Here is a 23,667-nt window from a genome sequence, read left to right on the forward strand (position 1 = left end):
CTAAGGCTAAGACTGGCGAGTGTAGAGAGTATAGGGATATGGTTATCCATGTCTGCACCAACGATGTTAGGATGAAACAGTCAGAGGTCACCAAGCGCAACATAGCTTCAGCGTGTAAATCAGCTAGAAAGATGTGTCGGCATCGAGTAATTGTCTCTCGCCCCTCCCAGTTAGGGGGAGTGATGAGCTCTACAGCAGAGTCTCACAAATTAATCGCTGGTTTAAAACTGTTTCCTGTCCCTCCCAAAAGATAGAATTGTAGATAATTGGCCCTCTTTCTGGGACTCACCCACAAACAGGACCAAGCCTGGCTTGCTGAGGAGTGACGGACTCCATCCTAGCTGGAGGGGTGCTGTCATCTCATCTATGAACATAGACAGGGCTCTAACTCCTCTCGCTCCACAATGAGACAAGGTGCAGGCCAGGCAGCAGGCTGTTAGCCAGCCTGCCAGCTTGGAGTCTGCTACTAGCACAGTCAGTGTAGTCAGTTCAGCTATGCCCATTGAGACCGTGTCTGTGCCTCGATCTAGTTTGGGCAAAACTAAACATGGCGGTGTTTGCCTTAGCAATCTCACTGGAATAAAGACGTCCTCCATTCCTGTCATTATTGAAAGAGATTGTGATATCTCACATCTCAAATAGGGCTACTTAATGTTAGATCCCTCACTTCCAAGGCAGTTATAGTCAATGAACTAATCACTGATCATAACCTTGATGTGATTGGCCTGACTGAAATATGGCTGAAGCCTGATGAATTTACTGTGTTAAATGAGGCCTCTCCTGGTTACACTAGTGAGTATATCCCTTGCGCATCTCGCAAAGGCGGAGGTGTTGCTAACATTTACGATAGCAAATTTAAATTTACAAAAAAGAAAATGACTGCGTTTTTGTCTTTTGAGCTTCTAGTCATGAAATCTATGCAGCCTACTCAATAACTTTTTATAGCTACTGTTTACAGTCTTCCTGGCCCTTATACAGCGTTCCTCACTGAGTTCCCTGAATTCCTATCGGACCGTGTAGTCATGGCAAATAATATTCCAATTTTTGGTGACTTTAATATTCACATGGAAAAGTCCACAGACCCACTCCAAAAGGCTTGCGGAGCCATCATTGACTCAGTGGGTTTTGTCCAACATGTCTCCAACCAAGGATCCTCAAAAGCCGTGCTATAAATTCTCGGACAACACAAAGATTCCTAGATGCCCTTCCAGACTCCCTCCACCTACCCAAGGACATCAGAGTACAAAATAATTGGTTAACCACCTAACTGAGGAACTAAATTTAACATTGCGTAAAAGCCAAGATGCAGTCACACCCCTAAAAACATTTGTCATAAGAAACTAGTTCCCTGGAATTGGAATGGAAAATTGGAATGGAAATGGCGCTACACTAAACTGCTTGGAAAGACAGCACCGTGCAGTATCGAAGAGCCCTCACTGCTGCTCGATCGTCCTATTTTTTCAACTTAATTGAGGAGAATAAGAACAATCCAAAATGTATTTTTGATACTGTCGCAAAACTAACTAAAAAGCAGCATTCCCCAAGAGAGGTTGCCAGGTCGCAATTGTAAATGAGAACTTGTTCTCAACTTGCCTACCTGATTAAATAAAGGTGAAAGAAAAAAAGAAAAAAAAGAGAGGATGGCTTTCACTTCAGCAGTGATGAATTCATGAACTTCTTTTACGAAAAGATCATGATCATTAAAAAGCAAATTAAGGACTCCTCTTTGAATCTGCATATTTCTCCAAAGCTCAGTTGTCCTGAGTCTGCACAACACTGCCAGGACCTAGGATCAAGGGAGACACTCAAGTTTTTTAATCCTATATCTCTTGACACATTCATGAAAATTATAATGGCCTCTTCAAGCTGCATACTGGACCTTATTCCAACCAAACAACTGAAAGAGCTGCTTCCTGTGCTTGGCCCTCCTATGTTGAACATATTAAATGGCTCCCTGTCTCCCAAATGTGTACCAAACTCACTAAAAGTGGCAGTAATAACGCCTCTCTTGAAAAAGCCAAACCTTGACCTAGAAAATATTGAAAAACTATTGGCCGATATCGAATCTCACATTCCTCTAAAAAAATTTAGAAAAAGCTGTTGCACAGCAACTCACTGCCTTCCTGAAGACAAACAATGTTACGTAACACTTCAATCTGGCTTTAGACCCCATCATAGCACTGAGACTACACTCATGGAGATGGTAAATTACCTTTTAATGGCGTCAGACCAAGGCTCTGCATCTGTCCTCGTGCTCCTAGACCTTATTATTCTCATGAAACCATTGAAATACCACGGCAGTAATGATTTTAAATATAAAACATGTAATTTAGTAATATACCAAAATATTATAATAAAGAAAGTGTTCTCTTGCACAAACAGTAATTTCAATGTAGGAATTAATTATTTTGGTATTTTATTGCATTTTCTGCTGAAATACTCATTACCGCAACGCGTCCAGCGTCCAGAATGTATGTCATGTTTTAATTTGAACAGAGTAAAATGAAAATATTCTGAAAAAAATAAATGGATGTTCTACCAGATGTTTTCAAATGACATAAAAAATATTAACTGAATATTCATGTATAATAATAATAGGACTGATTTTCTCATCCTCCGCAACATTTTTGAAGGACTGTTTACACACACAGAGAATTTTAAACAAAGTTTGACTTTGAATGAAGCAACACATCTGCCAGTACCTTCAATATGGCTACGAGGTAAGAAGATCTCTTTATATTTCTCCAGTTAAAAGTTAAACATTCTCTTGTCAGACTGCGTACAAGACAGAATTGATTATCATTACTGATACAAGTAGGTTTCCACATTTAGAAAAACTTTAGATTTCAAATTTTCGATGAAAATATACTTCATTAATGTCTAATTATGTACATTGAGTAACAATTTGCTTAGTCATCATGTCTTCTCCATTGTTAGCAAAATATGCCAAGGTTCCTCATCCTCCTCAACACCATTCTCACTTACCGCTGCAATTTAAGGCCAGTTGCGGTAGAGAGAACTTCTGTTTCGGTAATGAGAATTTAATCATACTGTCACGCCCTGACCTTAGAGAGCCTTTTTACGTCTCTATTTGGTTTGGTCAGGGTGTGATTTGGGGTGGGCATTCTATGTTGTGTTTATTTCTATGTTTTGGCCGGGTATGGTTCTCAATCAGGGACAGCTGTCTATTGTTGTCTCTGATTGGGAACCATACTTAGGTAGCCCTTTTTCCCTCCTTTCAGTGTGGGTAGTTGACTTTTGTTAGTGGCACTATAGCCCTTAAGCTTCACGGTCGTTTTGTATTGTTTATTGTTTTTTGTTGGCGACATTTCTTCAATAAAAAGGAGAATGTATGCTCACCACGCTGCACCTTGGTCCACTTCCTTTGACGGCCGTGACACATACAGACTATTATTTTAAATATATATAATTAACTATTAATTTAAATATTATTTACTGACTGTTGATATTTTGCCTTATGTCCTGTTTAATTGCAGACAGTCAGCAAGGGACAAAATGACATCTTTAGCGAAGGCTAGGCTGACAAAATTCAGAGAAAAAGTTTACACCAACCCAGAACTGCTGGAAGAGTACAGAAGGAAGGAGAGAGAGACGTTAGGGGTTGGAGAGGTTACAGAAAGAGTAATTAGCATATATATATAGTCTATAGGAAGCCTATGCCCTTATACAGTCTCTATAGGAAGTCAATACCCTACAGTGTTAGGAAGTCTACACATGCGCAAGCACACGTCCACCACACACACGCACAGCACAACACACACACACACACACACACATGTCCAGTAAGCCATTTAGTTTGTACTATAGAAGTCCACACAAAGTCTGTAAGCGATTCAGTTCCTACTATAGGATGTGTACACACAGACAGTCTGTAAGCCATTCAGTCCCTACTGTAGGATGCACACACACACACACACACACACACACACACACACACACACACACACACACACACACACACACACACACACACACACACACACACACACACACACACACACCACACACAACACACACACACACACACACACACACACACACACACACACACACACACACTGCAAGCCATTCAGTCTCTACTATAGGATGACGTGTCCATAACAGTAACATTTTTCCCATGTTTTGAGACATGCTCATTTCATTTCATCTTCCTTTCCAGTTCCAGATATCAAAATCAAAATCAAAATTGTAAAATCAAGAAAACTCAAGATCTGACAAAGAAGCAACATGAAAAGAAGAAAAGAGTGGCGGGAAAACTCAAAAAGGTATTACAGACGAAAGAAACAGCTAAAAGCTGTATTGGACATAACACCATCAAGCCAGGAAGATGATACACTTCAACATGTTCAAAAAGCAAAATTAAGAAGTTATTCAAAATCTTCAAGAAGACACATCCTCCTCAAGAGAACAGCCATTCTCACCTCAGCAGGTAAATGTCCCTGCCATCAACTCAACTCCTAAAAGAAGAGAGACATCTCTACAGACACCAGGACCAATGAAGACATCTACCCCAAAGGAATCACCCAAAAAGAGGAACAGAAGAAAAAAAACACTATTAAAATTGAGGTCAAAGTTGCGTTACACAGCAGAGAAGCTGCTGGAGAGGACCAAAGGATGGGCAACCTAAAGAAAAGACTGAAAAGACTTGAGATGAGGGCCAAGAGGAAGCAGGTAATTGTCAACATGGAAGGCAGATAGGTCCAGAAGAAATCTACAAAGAGAGGTCATCAGAGAACATTACCCAGTAACAGCCAGAGAAGACTAATGCGCAAACTTGTTAGCCGCTTCCTTCATCAAGATTAAGTCTCCATTGTAATAAATGGGAAATCTCGAGAAATTCGGAAAAAGGTCCAGATATTCCGTAAGAGAGCCTTAACGGTCACTATCTTCATTGAAGATTTGTCTGATGAGGCACAACCTCTCCAAGCCATTTTGGATTGGCCAGCGAAGAGTCACAGACAGAGAACATGTGCTTGCAAAACGCATGAAAACTTTGGCTTAAAGATAAAGAAGCTGCACCAGCTTGGGGTCATAGAAACATCATCCCCAAGGGACACTATACAGGCCAGTGTGTGTATTGACGATGATGTATTTATTGTTCTAATGTTTTTGTATGTGTTGTTTTTATGTATTCTCTGTTTTTAGCCTACAGTGGCTTGCGAAAGTATTCAACCCCTTGGCATTTTTCCTATTTTGTTGCCTTACAACCTGGAATTAAAATAGATTTTTGGGGGGTTTGTATCATTTGATTTACATAACATGCCTACCACTTTGAAGATGCTAAATATTTTTTATTGTGAAACAAACAGAAAACTTGAGCGTGCATAACTATCCACCCCCCCAAAGTCAATACTATGTAGAGCCACCTTCTGCAGCAATTACAGCTGCAAGTCTCTTGGGGTATGTCTCTATAAGCTTGGCACATCTAGCCACTGGGATTTTTGCCCATTCTTCAAGGCAAAACTTCTCCAGCTCCTTCAAGTTGGATGGGTTCTGCTGGTGTACAGCAATCTTTAAGTCATACCACAGATTCTCAATTGGATTGAGGTCTGAGCTGTCACTAGGCCATTCCAAGACATTTAAATATTTCCCCTTAAACCACTCAAGTGTTGCTTTAGCAGTATGCTTAGGGTCATTGTCCTGCTGGAAGGTGAACCTCCGTCCCAGTCTCAAATCTCTTGAAGACTGAAACAGGTTTCCCTCAAGAATTTCCCTGTATTTAGGGCCATCCATCATTCCTTAAATTCTGACCAGTTTCCCAGTCCCTGTCGATGAAAAACATACCCACAGCATGATGCTGCCACCACCATGCTTCACTGTGGGGATGTTGTTCTCGGGGTGATGAGAGGTGTTAGGTTTGCGCCAGACATAGCGTTTTCCTTGATGGCCAAAAAGCAACATTTTTGTCTCATCTAACCAGAGTACCTTCTTCCATATGTTTGGGGAGTCTCCCTCATGCCTTTTGGCGAACACCAAATGTGCAAGCAATTACTTTATTCTGACCACTCTTCCAGTAAAGCCCAGCTCTGTGGAGTGTACGGCTTAAAGTGGTCCTATGGACAGATACTCCAATCTCCGCTGTGGAGCTTTGCAGCTCTTCAGGGTTATCTCTGGTCTTTTTGTTGCCTCTCTGATTAATGCCCTCCTTGCCTGGTCTGTGAGTTTTGGTGGGCGGCCCTCTCTTGGCAGGTTTGTTGTGGTGCCATATTCTTTCCATTTTTTAATAATGGATTTCATGGTGCTCCATGGGATGTTCAAAGTTTCGGATATTTTTTTATAACCCAGCCCTGGTCTGTAATCTCCACAACTTTGTCCCTGACCTGTTTGGAGAGCTCCTTGGTCTTCATAGTGCCGCTTGCTTGGCGGTGCCCCTTGCTTAGTGGTGATGCAGACTCTGGGGCCTTTCAGAACAGGTGTATATATACTGAGATCATGTGACATATCATGTGACACTTAGATTGCACACAGGTGGACTTTATTTAACTAATTATGTGACTTATGAAGGTAATTGGTTGCACCAGATCTTATTTAGGGGCATCATAGCAAAAGGGGTGAATATATATGCACGCACCACTTTTCCATTTTGTATTTTTTTGAATTTTTTGAAACAAGTTCTTTTTTTCATTTCACTTCACCAATTTGGACTATTTTGTCCATTCCATTACATGAAATCCAAATAAAAATCAATTTAAACTACAGGTCGTAATGCAACAAAATAGGAAAAATGCCAAAGGGGTGAAAACTTTTGCAAGGCACTGTATGTGTGTTATGTACTTTTGAGGCACTGCAAAATGAAATTGATTGAACTTGAATCCCATCTGTAAATAGCCCAACCAACTACCCTCATCCCCATATTGTTATTTATTTTTGCTCTTTTGCACCCCAGTATCTCCACATCATCATCTGCACATCTATCACTCCAGTGTTAATGTTAAATTGTAATTATTATCAAAAATATCAAAAATATTAGGTTGTAGATTGCGGAAGGTGTTGCGGTAATGAGAGAAATCAGTCAAAATCAAATAAAAATGTTAATTTAAAAATCTATATTATTTCAGAGTTTCAAGACTGTTAATAATCTTTCTTTTTTCTTTTTTTCTATGTATTTGCTTATTCTTTATGTTTTCAGACCATTGCGGTGAAAATATGTTCATAAAGGTGTTAAATTGTCAGTAAAGGTTTTTAAATTAATGCTCACAAACACAAACACAGACCTTGTTATTTATGCCTAAAAAGGACATTTTTTGATGCAAGTCTTTTTAAAGATTTCATGTTTGAAATCTTTGAAACCAAGATTTCGTGAGAATCACTCTAGTGCTGCTTTTGATACCATCGATCACCACATTCTTTGGGAGAGATTGGAAAACAAAATTGGTCTACATGAACAAGTTCTGGCCCGATTTCAGATCTTATCTGTCAGGAAAGATATCAGTTTGTCTCTGTGGGTGGTTTGACAAATCAACAGTAAGTTTTGGTTTTCCTCAAGGTTCCGTTTTAGGACCTCTATTGTTTTCATTATATATTATTCGGAAACATAATGTTAACTTTCACTGCTATGCGGACGACACACAGCTGTACATTTCAATGAAACATGGTGAAGCCTCAAAATGTTCCTACCTGGAAACCTGTGTTTCAGACATAAGGAAGTGGATGGCGGCAAATGTATTACTTTTAAACTCAGACAAAACAGAGATGCTAGTTCTAGGTCCGAAGAAACAAAGAGATCTTCTGTTGGATCTGACAATTAATCTTGATGGTTGTACAGTCGTCACAAATAAAACTGTGAAGGACCTCGGCGTTACTCTGGACCCTGATCTCTCTTTTGACGAACATATCAAAACTATTTCAAAGACAGCTTTTTTTCCATCTTCGCAACATTGCAAAAATCAGAAACTTTCTGTCCAAAAATTATGCAGAAAAATTAATCCATGCTTTTGTCACTTCTAGATTAGACTATTGCAATGCTCTACTTTCCGTCTACCTGGATAAAGCACTAAATAAACTTCAGTTAGTGCTAAACACGGCTGCTAGAATCTTGACTGGAACCACATTTTTTAAATCATATTACTCCAGTGCTAGCCTCTCTACACTGGCTTCCTGCTAAGGCAAGGGCTGATTTCAAGTTTTTACTGCTAACCTACAAAACATTGCATGGGCTTGCTCCTACTGTACCTATCTCTCTGATTTGGTCCTGCCGTACATACATGTACCTACACATACGCTACAGTCACAAGATGCAGGACTCCTTATTATCCCTAGAATTTCTATGCGAACAGCTGGAGGCAGGGCTTTCTCCTAGAGAGCTCCGTTATTATGGAATGGTCTGCCTATCCATGTGAGAGACGTAGACTTGGTCTTTAAGTCTTTATTGAAGACTCATCTCTTCAGTAGGTTCTATGATAGAGCGTAGTCTGGCCCAGGGGTGTGAAGGTGAACGGAAAGGCACTGGAGCGACGAACCACCCTGCGGTCTCTGCCTGGCCGGTTCCTCTCTCTCCACCGAGATTCTCTTCCTCCAACCCTATTACACTGGCTTGCTGGTGCTCTTCCATCCCGTCCCTAGGAGGGGTGCGTTGCTTGAGTGGGTTGAGTCACTGACGTGATCTTCCTGTCCAGGTTTGGCGCCCCCCTCAGKTTTGTGTCGTGGGGGAGATCTTCGTGGACTATACTCAGCCTTGTCTCAGTAAGTTGGTAGTTGAAGATATCCTTCTAGTGGTGTGGGGGCTGTGCTTTAGCAAAGTGGGCGAGGTTATATCCTGCCTGGTTGGCCCTGTCTGGAGGTATTGTCGGACGGGGCCACAGTTGTCTTGCAAACCCTCCTGTCTCAGCCTCCATTATTTATGCTGCAATAGTCTATGTGTTGGGGGGCTAGGGTCAGTCTGTTATATCTGGATTATCTCTCCTGTCTTATCCGGTGTCCTGTGTGAATTTAAGTATGCTCCCTCTAATTCTCTCTCTCTCTCTTTCTCTTTCTCTCTCTCTCTTCTCTTGGAGGACCTGAGCCATTGGACCATGCCTCAGAACTACCTGGCCTGATGACTCCTTGCTGTCCCCAGTCCACCTGGTCGTGCTGCTGCTCCAGTTTCAACTGTTCTGCCTGTGACTATGGAACCCTGTGGCTATGGGGCGGCAGCGTAGCCTAGTGGTTAGAGCGTTGGACTAGTAACCGAAAGGTTGCAAGTTTGAATTCCTGAGCTGGCAAGGTACAAATCTGTGTTTCTGCCCTTGAACAAGGCAGTTAACCCACTGTTCCTAGGCTGTCATTGAAAATAAGAATTTGTTCTTAACAGACTTGCCTATGTCATGCCCTGGCCTTAGTATTCTTTGTTTTCTTTATTATTTTAGTTAGGTCAGGGTGTGACATGGGGAATGTATGTGTTTTTGGATTGTCTAGGGGTTTGTAGGTTAAATGGRTCAGYGTCTTGTCTAGGGGTTTTGTATGTCTWTGGCTGCCTAGATTGGTTCTCAATTAGAGGCAGCTGTGGTTCATTGTCTCTGATTGAGAGCCATATTTAAGGCAGCCATAGGCATTGGGTTTTGTGGGTAATTGTCTATGTAGAACGTTTGTAGCGTTTGTATTGCACTTACGTTTGTAGCTTTGTTTCATTTTGTTATAAGTGTTCGTTTCGTGTTTCACTCGCCTCAAATAAAAGAGATGTATTTTTCACACGCTGCGCCTTGGTCCACTCATTATCCTCAAGACGATCGTGACAGCCTAGTTAAATAAAGGTAAAATAAAAATAATAACCCTGATGTGTTTGACGGACGTGCCACCTTGTCCCAGACCTACTGTTTCGACTCTCTCTCTCTACCGCACCTGCTGTCTCTAACTCAGAATGATCGGCTATGAAAAGCCAACTGACATTTACTCTTGAGGTCCTGACCTGTTGCACCCTCTACAACTACTGTAATTATTATTATTATTTGACCCTGCTGGTCATCTATAAATGTTTGAACATCTGTTATAATCTCCACTCGGCATAGCCAGAAGAGGACTGGCCACCTCTCAGAGCCTGGTTCCTCTCTAGGTTTCTTCCTAGGTTCCTGCCTTTCTAGAGAGTTTTTCCTAGCCATTGTGCTTCTGAATTTACATCTGCATTGCTTGCTGTTTGGGGTTTTAGGCTGGGTTTCTGTATAGCACTTTGTGACATCGGCTGATGTAAAAAGGGCTTTATAAATACATTTGATTGATGTAATATTAGTCTCAGTGACAGGCAAAAAAATTGGAATGTTAGCTGATTAGATTCTGGGAGCCGAGATCCATGCCTGTGTGGCCTACTGACCTTGTGACCCCTGGGAGAGAGTCCTGAGTCTCCCCCAATGCGACCCAGCAGGTTCAGCTCGCTCTCCCCGTGGCGGCTCAGGAAGATAGAGCGCGGTGTGACGTGGATGTTCATAAGGTAGTACACGATCCGGCTCTGTATATGGTCTTGCACAAGGTTCACCAAGTACCTAGAGCCCACGTTGAAGATCTTGATGTAAGACAGATGCCTTTGTATAGGAAATATAGAGAGACACATAGGGAGACAATTATTATTCAAGACAGGTGCCGACACAATAACATGTAGGGGAAATACAGGAAGACAGAACGAGAGATGGATTTTGGATAACCAAGTATTTTTTTCAGTTTAGTTTTTACTATTTCTCTCATTCAGGGAGAGGAGCTGTTGGCATAAAGCCTGATCCCAGATTAGTTTTTTTGACAATGACTATAAAGGAGTTGGCAAGACAGCACAAACAGTTCTGGGACCAGGCTAGTTGGCACAGTCTGTTGAACTCTACCTGTCTTTCTCATCGTCCAAAGACACATAGGTTTGCTTGTAGCACTCGATACGTTTCAGGAAGTCTGCCTGCGCCTCATCCTTGTCACAGTTCACATAGTCTGGGCTGCTCACTTTCACTTCCTGGGACAAAGGTCAGTGTCACAGTGTAGAGTTTAACATCTTGCAGAGTTTGGCATCTTAGAAACAGAGAGTCCTCCGGTAAGGTTTGAGAATAGACTTTCTCACCGTGATATTCTGTGCAATGATGTCTGGATCATCACAAATGGACTCCACAAAAAATACCTGTAAGGACAATTCAGTTGTGTTCATTATACCAAAGGGGTTTTGTCCAGTTTAAATTGAACTTTAATGCATATCACCATCTGAGTTTGTATTTAGCTGTTGCAGTGGTAGTAAAGTGTTTATTCATTATGTATAGTAGCAGCTACAGGACTGTCAGTTGGCCTGCCCTTGAACCTGCCTTGTAGCCTTTTTCCTTGGAAAAGCTCACAATGGATATCCTCCTCTCCCGTGTTGTGTTGGTGGCATCAAACACCTGGAGGGAAGAGGATAGAAATTTGAGAGAAAATATATTTTAATCGACTGTACAGATGTAGGATTTTAATTGTTTCACTATTTTGTTGCTGAGCATTTTCCTGTGTATTTGATATAAAAAAAAAAGCTTATATAGTTTGTCATTTCCACCATGAAAAATGTATCAACCCCTACAAAAAGGTCCATTAATTATAACCCCACATAAAAATTCTAATTTCCTGTTGCTTCAGAATTATTTTCCTGCTGTAGCAAACTGGCTTAAATGAAGATCCTACATCTGTACATTCCAGTCAATGTAGCAGAACGTGGGCACAGTGCAATGTTCACTCAAAATTATTTTGGCGCTGAGCAAATTTCAGGTCTTCTGAGCGCAAACTTGAACTTTGTAAAAAAACTGTGTAACTTCCAGCAAAAGTTTACTGTGAACACTGAGCCTGTACCCATTTTAAGTTACAGTTTTAACAGGGGCCAAGTAGGCCACTGTGACTATTTGATCATAATGTAGGCTGGGTGGTCAACCATCAAAAACAATGGAGAAAATGCATCCCATAACATTTTAACATGGAAATAGCTGTTCTATCACTCAGCCTACAGTAGCAGCCAATGTGTTGTGTTCAATGTAGGCCTACATTCCATGAGACTTTTGAAAAAAAATGCAGGGCTTGACATGAACCTGCTTATCTACTTGTCCATCAGACAAGGAGGTGACTGAACATTTTGTGTTGTTTGATGTAAGAAACCACTTTACAAAGTAAAATACATTATTATTCCCATACCATTATTACAGAGAATCAGACAAATTATGCTACMTTCTGCCTATTGGCTACTTAGCTTATTCAAACCTGTCTCAAAATAAAACACTGCCCCTTTAAGACAAAAAAAGCTCTTTACCTGAATCGCTTTTCAAAGATGTAAGGAAATGTACATGTTTTGTGGTCTTGTAGGAAGCAATCACTCCCTATCTATAACTGGGCTAATAACTCACTAACTAGCAAAGGATATGAACAAAATAAACACGTTGCTACATGCAGCTCTCACTTTGATCTCAAAACAAGCACATCTACTCAAGACCCCTCATGCTGTAAACACAGTCAAGTTCAAAGTAAATTGCACAGATTGGTCTGTGTAGAGTACGGACTGAGTAGTGCGTGTCAATGCAATAGAATCCTACTCTGATGCTTTCGGCCAACAACAAAATCTCTTGCATAGTTTGTTTTGTTTTGTTTCGATATGTTGCATTAAAAGTGGCTAATAATGCATAGATTCGATCACAATTGCCATATTAAAGGGAAACGTTGATAGTGTTAACAGGGAAAACTCTAGAACGGTGGTCACCAACCTTTTCCGAGTCAAGATCACTTTCCGAGTCAAAATGTTAGCCGAGATCTACCGCTCAGTTTTTTTTATCATGACTTAAAAAACGTAAGCCTATGCAACATTAACCAATTAAAAACAGTACTGTAGCAATGAGGTTTGTGCAGTAAGCTATAGGCCCAATACATTATCACCACGTATACAGTTGAAGTCGGAATTTACATACACTTAGGTTGGAGTCATTAAAACTTGTTTTTCAACCACTCCACAAAGAGTTTTGGCAAGTAATTTTTCCAACAATTGTTTACAGACAGATTATTTCACTTATAATTCACTGTATCACAATTCCAGTGGGTCAGAAGTTTACATACACTAAGTTGACTGTGCCTTTAAACAGCTTGGAAAATTCCAGAAAATTATGTCATGGCTTTAGAAGCTTCTTATAGACTAATTTACATCATTTGATCAATCGGAGGTGTACCTGTGGATATATTTCAAGGCCTACCTTCAAACTCAGTGCCTCTTTGATTGACATCATGGGAAAATCAAAAGAAATCAGCCAAGACCTCAAATGTACGCTCACCACGCTGCGCCTTGGTCTCCTTCCGACGACGGTCGTGACAATATCCACAGTAAAACGAGTCCTATATCAATATAACCTGAAAGGCCGCTCAGCAAGGAAGAAGCCACTGCTCCAAAACCACCATAAAAAAGCCAGACTACGGTTTGCAACTGCACATGGGGACAGAGATTGTACCTTTTGGAGAAATGTCCTCTGGTCTGATGAAACAAAAATAGAACGGTTTGGCCATAATGACCATCCTTATGTTTGGAGGAAAAAGGGGGAGGCTTGCTAGCTGAAGAACACCATCCCAACCKTGAAGGACAGGGGTGGCAGCATCATGTTGTGGTGGTGCTTTGCTGCAGGAGGGACTGGTGCACTCCACAAAATAGATGGCATCATGAGGAAGAAAAATGATGTGGATAAAGTGAGGCAACATCTCAAGACATCAGTCAGGAAGTTTAAGCTTGGGCGCAAATGGGTCTTCCAAATGGACAATGACCCCAAGCATACTTCCAAATTTGTGGCAAAATGGCTTATGGACAACAAAGTCAAGGTATTGGAGTGGCCATTACAAAGCCCTGACCTCAATCCTATCGAACATTTGTGGGCAGAACTGAAAAAGCATGTGCGAGCAAGGAGGTCTACAAACCTGACTCAGTTACACCAGCTCTGTCAGGAGGAATGGGCCAAAATTCACCCAACTTATTGTAGGAAGCTTGTGAAAGGCTACCGGAAAACGTTTGATCCAGGTTAAACAATTTAAAGGCAATGCTACCAAATACTAATTGAGTGTATGTAAACTTCTGACCCACTGGGAATGTGATGAAAGAAAAGAAATAAAAGCTGAAATAAATTATTCTCTCAATTATTATTCTGACATTTCACATTCTTAAAATAAAGTGGTGATCCTAACTGACCTAAGACAGGGTATTTTTACTAGGATTAAATGTCAGGAATTGTGAAAAACTGAGTTTAAATATATTTGGCTAAAGTGTATGTAAACTTCCGACTTCAACTGTATTATCACCGCATTGTTGTTCCGGCATTTTTTAAAATTATCTAAAGAAATTTGAGGTAGGCTATATGATCATACCCGTAATAGATCCGTTGTTGTATTACTTGTGAGGCACAGCTGAGTGAGCAAACATTTAAATATTTTACTGGGCTGATTTATCTGATCTTCAGTCTCAATGGAGGCAGAGAGCAGCAGATTTAGGGTCCGCCTCTCAACATCCCTCCGCTCTCCCTTTCCTCCACTGACACTGACCAAAGGGGACACCATCTTCCAGCTGATGGTGAAACTGGAGTAGCACCGCACCTCATCCACAAATGTATGTTGTTACTCTTATGAACCGATTAAGTGAAATATTCCTCAATGTTAAAAAGACCCAAGCCGCTAATAATAACAACAACCCAAGCCCATATATATATAATTTCCTACTCATTCCTTACTGCTACAGTGCTTATTGTAACGCTGAGGAAAAACACACTTTTTATGTTGAATACAAAGTGTTGACAGTGCTGAGTAAGAACTTAAACATCAACTCACTCGTAAAACAGCAGCTCTTTGCTATATTCATTGACAGTCTCTTTCTAATCATGGTTTTAAATGTTTTGAAATCTTACAGTATCAATTTTGCTGTAGCTTTCTTTTATGCCTGCTACGTTACTGCAGACACGTGATCTGAGCCATCCGATTGGCCCATGGTAGGCCTATAGTGCACTTGATTTGCTCTCCGGTCCTGCCAACAGGCAGAGTTTGTACCTTCAGACACATGAAATTGTTCAAAATCGCAAAACAAAATAGGAACACAAGGCTTTATCTTTGTTTTTTTTACAGAAATATTTGGCGATCGATTAGGAATGCCTTGGAGATCAATCAGTCGAGTTTGATGACCACTGCTCTAGAAAGTTGAGTGAAGTTCAATCTCGTACTTCTCTCTGTGGGCTGATATTTCTTCTGCTTGGCAGTCCAGGGGGAGCTGAGCAGCAGTCTTGGGGCTACTGTGCACCCGCAGCTTAGAGGGAACATTGGCACAGTGTATATTTCTTTAACCTTTATTTAATCTGTAAATCCATAGAGGTCAAAATATATTTTTACCCATGGAGACCTGGAGGTATCCAGTATATCATGTACAGTGTGTTTGAAGTTCAATGTCCTGTCCACCCTGAGTACAGTATGTCTCAGTCATGTGTAAGAGGTATGGTGTGTTTGCCCTATTGACAGTCAGCTCAGAGGGGCAGTTTTAAATTGTCCTCTTACTCACGGCTACTTGTCCATGTTCCTTTGAGAAGTAGATAACTACATCTTTAAGGGCATTTGTAGCGCAGGCCCTGAGAAAGAAAATTCAATGAGAAATCATTGGATTAACCACAGAAAGATAATTCACAGCACAAAAGGACATAGCATGTCAGTTGTTACGTAATACTTTACACAAACCACCACTAGCCTGCACCTGAAATGTCACCCTATTCCCTATACAGTGCACTGCTACTTTGACCATGAAAGTAGTGGGGAAGTAGAGTGCTATGGGGAAAAGAGTGCTATTTCAGACGCAGCCCCACTCATAGCTTCATCACATAGATAGAGCAACCCCTCAAACCTGAGGAATCTCTTACCTGCGAATCTGCATGGCCTCCTCATTGTCCGGTCTGAAGAACTCGAAGTTCTTGTAGCTCTGGACTGCTTCCCTGCGATACTGGCCCAAGTTGAAGACTAGACGATAGGTGATTGATGATAGATGATATAGGATAGATAAGGGAAAGACCATCAACTCCAATCCTCAGTGACCTGTATGAGTACTCAAGCACACCTCAGGCCATTTAACTTGGCTAGTGTGTGGGTGTGAACTGACCCTTTGTTGGAACCCCTATCCAGTTGAGGTAGCGGGTGAGCTTCTTGGATATGTATGTCTTCCCCCTGGCAGGCAGTCCAACCATCACAATCAGAGTGGGGGAGTTGGTGAGCTGGGGCACGGAGGCTGGGGAAAAACAAGACAGACCTTAGGAATCTACTGTACATGCCTGGTGGGTAAATAGAATGGTTCTCTGTGAACACTTTTAACAAGGCACAAATCAATGGTGAGAGTAAACACTTACACACACAGTGAGTATGTGTGTGTGTGTGTGTGTGTGTGTGTGTGTGTGTGTGTGTGTGTGTGTGCGTGCGTGCGTGTGTGTACCAAGTGCCAAGGTAATCCTCACCATCTCCTCAAGAGAGAGAACACCAGGGGACAGAGAGATCAAATATCTGTTAACCAGGGCACACCTATCAGATGAGTCATCTCCCAATAGGCAAGGATTGGTTGAGCCCTCATTGTTACCATGTTATGTCTTACTTACCTCGTCAACAGGATCGCCAGAGGTAATGTGTTCTGCATAATAATCCTAGAGTAATTAGCCAACTCCTTTAAGAGTGTAAGCCTACTTCAGAATATATCCTGAGAACCACAGAGTATCCCATGCAGCCAGTCACATCGGTGACAACACACTGGGACATGGGTGCCATTGCAGACAGTACCAGTATGCAGTACCTCTTGTTCAGCATGAGATTTCATCATAGAAACAAAATAACTGTCAAAGCATGTGGAACAGAATCATTCCACAGGCTACATCAGACTTCTCAATAAAGTAATGTTCAAACTGCATATCCACACACTGCACCAGATATCATTTCACATGTCAGGAAGCACTTAACTGAGACTTTAGAAGAGCGTTACAGTACAATAGGTAGTACGAGGGAGGATATAGGAGAACCAGGACGTATTGCAGGATATAGAAGCTGGTAGTCTGTATGAATGATGACTGACTGCAGCGTCAGTATACAGCATCCATGCATTACAGGTCACAGGACAATGTTGGAGTAGGATTAATCTTATTCTTGCACATGGAGCATGGAGGAGGTGGGAGGGAAGCCATTCAACAGATCTAAGATTTACACTAGGAAACAATCAATCATAGTCTTAACATGGCAACAAGATCAAAACTTGAGCACTCATCCACCTGTTGTTGAAGATAACTTTCCCGTGGCTTATACTAATGAATGAATTAGGAAGTTAAGAGGAAGGAAGAGACAGAGAAAACAGACAGGAGAAGAGAAGGAGCGAGAGACAGAGAGAGAGACAGAGACAAAGAGAGAGCGAGCAAGAAACAGACAGAAACAGACAGAGACAGACAGAAACATGCAGAAAAAAGAGAAAGAGAGCACTAGACAGAAATTGGTTCTTCACACTTACAGCCTCTCCGGCGACTTAGCTTGCAGCTTCCCATCCCCAACCATGGCACCCATATCTTGAGCAGAGGAGTCTGCGTGAGCTCATTCTTCTCCTGTTCTGTGGTCATGTCAGCACTCGGCAGCACCCAGACAGACAGAGTCATGCAACACAGCACAGTCCCCCTGGCCCTGTTCAGCGGAGCGAGTGTGAGTGAGGGAGACAAGAGGAGCAACACAGCCGCTTGCTTCAGTGAACTCCGGCGGGGTCACCTGACTGTTGCCAAGGAGCAGAAGGCGGAGGGGACGCTGGAAGGGGAGGACCTCTAAATGGCATCCGATTCCCTAAATAATGCAATACTTTTGACCAGGGTCCATAGGGCTCTGGTTCCTTATATAATGCAATACTTTTGACCAGGGTCCATAGGGAATTTGGTGCCATTTGGGACACATGTTAGCTCACTGATGCCATGCTGTTTCACTGCTACTCAGCAGTTAGTGTAGAACATGGTCAGAGGCCAACTACTTTAGAGGGATCTAAAATATCCTGGGATATCAGCCAGTAGGGATGAGGAATCACAAAGTTACACAAGTCTGTGTTGTTGTGGTGACATGGCACTAAAGCATTAAATATATCAGTCCTTTTGAAGAACAAGCTCATCACAGAGTAACAGTTTTCCATAGTTAACTGTTATGATGAACTGATCAAAACAATATATGTTGTGAGGCTATAGTACAGCACATATATGTTGCTTGATTTGTATTTGGCAACGGTGTGGTGTTGCTCAATTACACCACAAGGTGGCAGTTGAAAGTCAGAGTACACAGTTCCTTTTGAAATGCTCATCCAGAGGAAAGATCAACTGGCTCTGTCATTACATACACTCTCACTGTCTGTAGGTAGCAAATAAACTGACAAAACAGCTCCTCCCTATGTTCTCTGCTGTCTTTCTGCTCTGGTGCAATCATTCTCATTCAGAAAATATCTGACTTTGTTGACAGTACTTCAAGAGGTTACCAAGGCAATGAGGCATTAACCTGACTAAGGAATTAGACATCTGACAACGTATGAGACATGGACAGTCCCTTATCTGATCTCATTACAACTTAATGCAGTGGAGTATTAAAGGGAAGAGGCGTCATGGGTTAGATAATGTCATCAATACGTAATGTAGCCTCCCAGCAGGCGAGCAAAACTGGTTGAAATTATATCATTACTACACCATTACAACCTGGTTGCAAACTAGTTGTATTGACGTCATTTCAACCAGCTTTGTCCACTGGGCCCATTGGGCATTGTTACCCCCGCAATTCTTATTTATGTTATATCCATACATTCTTAGAAAAAAGATTGCTATCTAGAACCAAAAAGGCTTCTTCAGCTGTCCAAACAACTTTTTGTTTCAAAAGAGTTCTTACAAGGAACCAAAAAGGGTTCTCCTACGGGGATAGCCAACTAACCCTTTTGGAACCCTTTTTTCTACGAGTGTAGGCCTACCGTATAGTATCATGTTTCACATGCAGTGGCAACATTGTTTAGACATTTCCACTGTGGGGTTTGCTGAAACACATTTTTACTTAGACCTGCAGTAACTTATCAAGGCTGAAATGGGCATTGGAACAGGATACTTTGAATAAAACTTTGTGGTCAAATTCTAACAGAGACAGACAGTTCGTTTGGCAGTTAGTCTTACAGTGTCTTGGCCTCTGCCATTACTCTGCAACAGAAAATGTAATTCCCATAACACAGCAATACATTCTGTATCTAAGTGTCAGACCTCATACCAACTGTTAAGTTACCTAACTGACCACATTCTGGGCAAATCGTACCGTAGGCCTATGTTGGCATATGTTAAAAAGGTTAAGTATCTAACCTGATATTCTGCAGTACAGACAATGTTTATGCCTTTCAGCAACAGTAATGACCACAGAGTCTAGATCTGTTTTTGTTAGTAGAGCCCAGGAGAAGCGAGAGAGGAACATGCTATCCCTGCTGGCTGAGAGTTTGGCCTGGCAGGAATTTAGCCCGGCCTCCCTGCTCCAAATAGAATGACAGGGATTGACTGCACTGTAGCTGCTGAGCAATGAGCTATGATTGGGCAGCTGCTGTAAACCACAGCTAAGTGTAAGTGTGTTCCTGAAAACCTCTCTCTCTCTGAGGAACTGTAAACTGCATAATAAAAGTTTACATGGAACATACTGTACTTAAAGGTCCAATGCAGAAATGTTTATCTCAATATCAAATCATTTTTTGGTAACAATATATTTCTTACTGTGATTGTTTTCAATTAAAATGGTCAAAAATAAACAAAAACAGCTTCCTAACAAAGAGCAATTTCTCAAGCAAGAATTTTGCTGGGACTATCAGAAAACTAGCTTTTATGGCAGAGACATGGCAGAGAGGTTTGAAACTCTCTTTCTTATTGGTCTATTAACTAATTTTCCACCTTGTGATGTCACCAGTCTGGCCAAAATTCCATCCCATCAAAAACAGGCTGAAATTTCAAACAGTCTTTTCAAATAGTTCTTGCACTTAAAGGGCATTACCATAATTCTCAAAATTTCCAACCTCATAGTGTGGAAATATATATAAAACACAGAAAATCATGTTTTTCACTGCGCTGGGCCTTCAAGGTGGTTGAGGTTACATTCCATATGAAGATGGAATGAGATATTAAGATGGCAAGAGGGTACATGACATTTTGGAGTTGGTTTATGCTTGAGCAAGATTCCTTAAGAAGACAGACCGTCCCGTTCCGTAACAGGTCCCAAAGAGCTGGTCAATTGGAGGTTTTCTGGAATTTTCTGGAATTTTCCAAGCTATTTGAATGCACAGTCAACTTAGTGTATGTAAACTTCTGACCCACTGGAATTGTGATACAGTGAATTATAAGTGAAATAATCTGTCTGTAAACAATTGTTGGAAAAATTAACTGTGTCATGCCCAAAGTAGATGTCCTAACCGACTTGCCAAAACTATAGTTTGTTAACAAGAAATTTGTGGAGTGTTTGAAAAACGATTTTTAATGACTCCAAGTTTTAATGACTGTTGTGGGGGTGCTTTGCTGCAGGAGGGACTGGTGCACTTCACAAAATAGATGGCATCATGAGGAAGAAAAATGATGTGGATAAAGTGAAGCAACATCTCAAGACATCAGTCAGGAAGTTAAAGCTTGGTCGCAAATGGGTCTTCCAAACGGACAATGACCCCAAGCATRCTTCCAAAGTTGTGGCAAAATAGCTTAAGGACAACAAAGTCAAGGTATTGGAGTGGCCATCACAAAGCCCTGACCTCAATCCTATAGAAAATGTGTGGGCAGAACTGAAAAAGCATGTGCGAGCAAGGAGGCCTACAAACCTGACTCAGTTACACCAGCTCTGTCAGGAGGAATGGGCCAAAATTCACCCAACTTATTGTGGGAAGCTTGTGGAAGGCTACCCGAAACATCTGACCCAAGTTAAACAATTTAAAGGCAATGCTACCAAATACTAATTGATTATATGTAAACTTCTGACCCACTGGGAATGTGATGAAAGAAATAAAAGCTGAAATAAATCATTCTCTCTACTATTATTCTGACATTTCACATTCTTAAAATAAAGTGGTGATCCTAACTGACCTAAGACAGGGAATTCTTCTAGGATTAAATGTCAGGAATTGTGGAAAAACAGAGTTTAAATGTATTTGGCTAAAGTGTATGTAAACTTCCGACTTCAACTGTATATATACTATGTACAACAAATTAAGAATAGTTTCCTAATATTGAGTTGCACTCCCGATTCGGCGGGGCATGGGTTTCTACAAGGTGTCGAAAGCGTTTCACGGGAATGCTGGCCCATGTTGACGCCAATGCTTCCCAGTTGTGTCAAGTTGCCTGGATGTCCTTTGGGTGGTGGACTATTCTTGAGACACACATGAAACTGTTTAGCATGGAAAACCCAGCAGTGTTGCAGTTCTTAACACAAACCGGTGCGCCTGGCACCTACTACCATACCCCATTCAAAGGCACTTGCATATTTTGTCTTGCACATTTACCCTCTGAATGGCACACATACACAATCCATGTCTCAATTGTCTCAAAGCTTAAAAATCCTTCTTTAATCTGTCTCCTCCCCTTCCTCTACTTCGATTGAAGTGGAATTAACAAGTGACATCAATAAGGGATCATAGCTTTCACCTGGATTCACCTGGTCAGTCTATGTCATTAAAAGAGCAGGTGTTCATAATGTTTATACACTCAGTGTGTAATGGTGTGTATAGAAAGTATATGAATAGAAAAGGTGTGTGCAGGTGTAGTTATATAGGATGTGCGTTGACTAGAATACAGTATATACATCTGAAGTTTATAAAACAGTATATAAACATTTCCTCCACATCAGGAAATGTTAACTTCTAGTGTATTCAAGGTTAAAAAAGGCTTCCTTTTTGTGATACAAAAAGTGCATCAACCCCTACAAACAATGTCCTTTATAATGACCTGACCAAGATCCGCTTCAGATGGAAACGCTGTCAATAAAGCGGTGAATTTGGAGCTTTAACAGTGTGCGGGCCTTCTTGTTCTATACCATTTTTTATAATCCACATAATAATTCACATTTCCTGTTGCTGTAGAATTATTTTCCTGCTGTAGCAAACTGGCTCCAATTAAGATCCTACAACTGTGGCATTCATTCAGTGATAGGTTACTACTATACTTGACTGTGCTAATCATACTGTAACAGAGCACAAAGAGGATACCACTAATGTATAAAGAAATAGAGGGAAACAACAGAAGATATTAGAGTTACCAGAGTGACAGACAGACCTTCCCAAGTCCTTTCCCATTTCACCTGTGTGTCCATCCTTTCTAAATCAAGGCAGCCTTCTAAATCAAGGCAACTTGAAACCCAGAGAAGACGTTGTCCGGTCTGTAGCAGTGTCTGCAAAACTGTCTGAATCATAGTGTAACACCAATCCACCAAGTCTATTTTGCTTGCGTGTATTTCTGTGCTGCTGCACTTAGCCCCCTGAACAACATGTGCTCGTAACAACATGTGCATAGACAGAACTGAACCAAGTCCAGTAAAGTTGGACTTTACTACACCATCTTAGCACTTCCTACTCCTCTCTCTCAAGAGAGTGCATGTTCATCAATGAATGCTCTCACCTGCGCTGTCACAGCGGCGCCTCATTATGTATTCCATATGGAGCAGTTCTATCCCTGCAGGGTGCACGGTCTGAAGAAGACTTACTAATGTCCATGGCTCTGCAGTCAGATGCTCTTATTAATGTAACCAAATGCCTCGGCCAAAGCATTCTTTCCCCCCTCACCACCTTCTCCCTCTTTCTACGACACATGGACATACGCTGGGCTTGTCCTTTAATGTTTGCCAGGTCTTGGGTTCACCATTCACAACTTACACACACACACACACACACACACCCACACACACACATACACACGCACACGCACACGCACACGCACACACACACACACACACGCACACGCACATGCACACTCACACATACGCACACTCACACACACACACAGCCAGAGGAGTGAGCTCGTAACAGGAGCAAAGGTCACCGAGGGGATTTGAATCTTTACAACTCCGTGGCTTCGCTTATCATTCAGACCTGGGTTTGAATAGCATTTGAAATCTTTCAAATACTATTAGCTTTAGCTTTAGCCTGCCTGTAGTGCCAGGCGGGCTGGTTTTACACTTCTGTGACTCTTCTATTGGTTCAATTGCACCAGGCACGCTTAATCAAGCCCAGCTAAACTATTTGAAGTAATATCAAATAGTATTTGAGCCCAGGTCAGCCACTTATCATGCACACACGTGTCAAAGAGGGTTAATACAAAGTAATTACTAGATGAGAATGTGACAAGTAAGGACTTGTAGGCCATGTCTTGAACTCTTGTTATTGTGTTCCATATACTACAGTTTATCTGGCAAGATGGCACTGACAGACACGGACACCCTGTTTCTAGCTCCTAGACAACTTTGCAGTATTTTGTCTATTACTGCATTGTTGGAGCTAGAAACACAAGCATTTCGCTGCACCTGCGATAACATCTTCACATCTGTGTACGCGACCAATACATTTTGATTTGATTTGATTTGAAAGGGTGTGTAACATTAAAAGTTTCAACATATATGTTTTTAATGACTGGAGCTTACTATGTGCTGCAATCATAAAACCAACAAAACACAATAATATGTTCTATCCAACCAATACCGACTGTGTTATGCAGC

The 23,667-nt window shown here is 41.4% G+C and overlaps 1 protein-coding gene across 4 annotated transcripts in view; it reads right to left on the reverse strand.

The window, feature by feature from the left end:
* The window catches only part of LOC111966762 (6-phosphofructo-2-kinase/fructose-2,6-bisphosphatase-like), a 28,625-nt gene extending 5,700 nt beyond the window's left edge, over positions 1 to 22,925 (reverse strand). The window contains exons 1-8 of one of the 4 annotated variants that reach the window (XM_023991676.2): positions 22,575 to 22,925; positions 16,073 to 16,198; positions 15,837 to 15,933; positions 15,485 to 15,551; positions 11,265 to 11,339; positions 11,030 to 11,086; positions 10,803 to 10,924; positions 10,304 to 10,511 (exon numbers count right to left, since the gene is read on the reverse strand). In XM_023991676.2, the coding sequence (XP_023847444.1) occupies positions 10,304 to 10,511; positions 10,803 to 10,924; positions 11,030 to 11,086; positions 11,265 to 11,339; positions 15,485 to 15,551; positions 15,837 to 15,933; positions 16,073 to 16,198; positions 22,575 to 22,611 (789 nt within the window). In that variant the 5' untranslated portion in view covers positions 22,612 to 22,925. Of the gene's footprint in view, positions 1 to 10,303; positions 10,512 to 10,802; positions 10,925 to 11,029; positions 11,087 to 11,264; positions 11,340 to 15,484; positions 15,552 to 15,836; positions 15,934 to 16,072; positions 16,199 to 17,452; positions 17,646 to 22,215; positions 22,431 to 22,574 lie in introns of those variants that run through there. The other 3 variants (XM_023991675.2, XM_023991677.2, XM_023991674.2) reach the window with 3 other exon arrangements.
* Positions 22,926 to 23,667: the final 742 nt, after the last annotated feature.

The sequence above is a fragment of the Salvelinus sp. IW2-2015 genome, linkage group LG7, assembly GCF_002910315.2.
Source record: "Salvelinus sp. IW2-2015 linkage group LG7, ASM291031v2, whole genome shotgun sequence".
Classification (NCBI taxonomy): Eukaryota; Metazoa; Chordata; class Actinopteri; order Salmoniformes; family Salmonidae; genus Salvelinus; species Salvelinus sp. IW2-2015.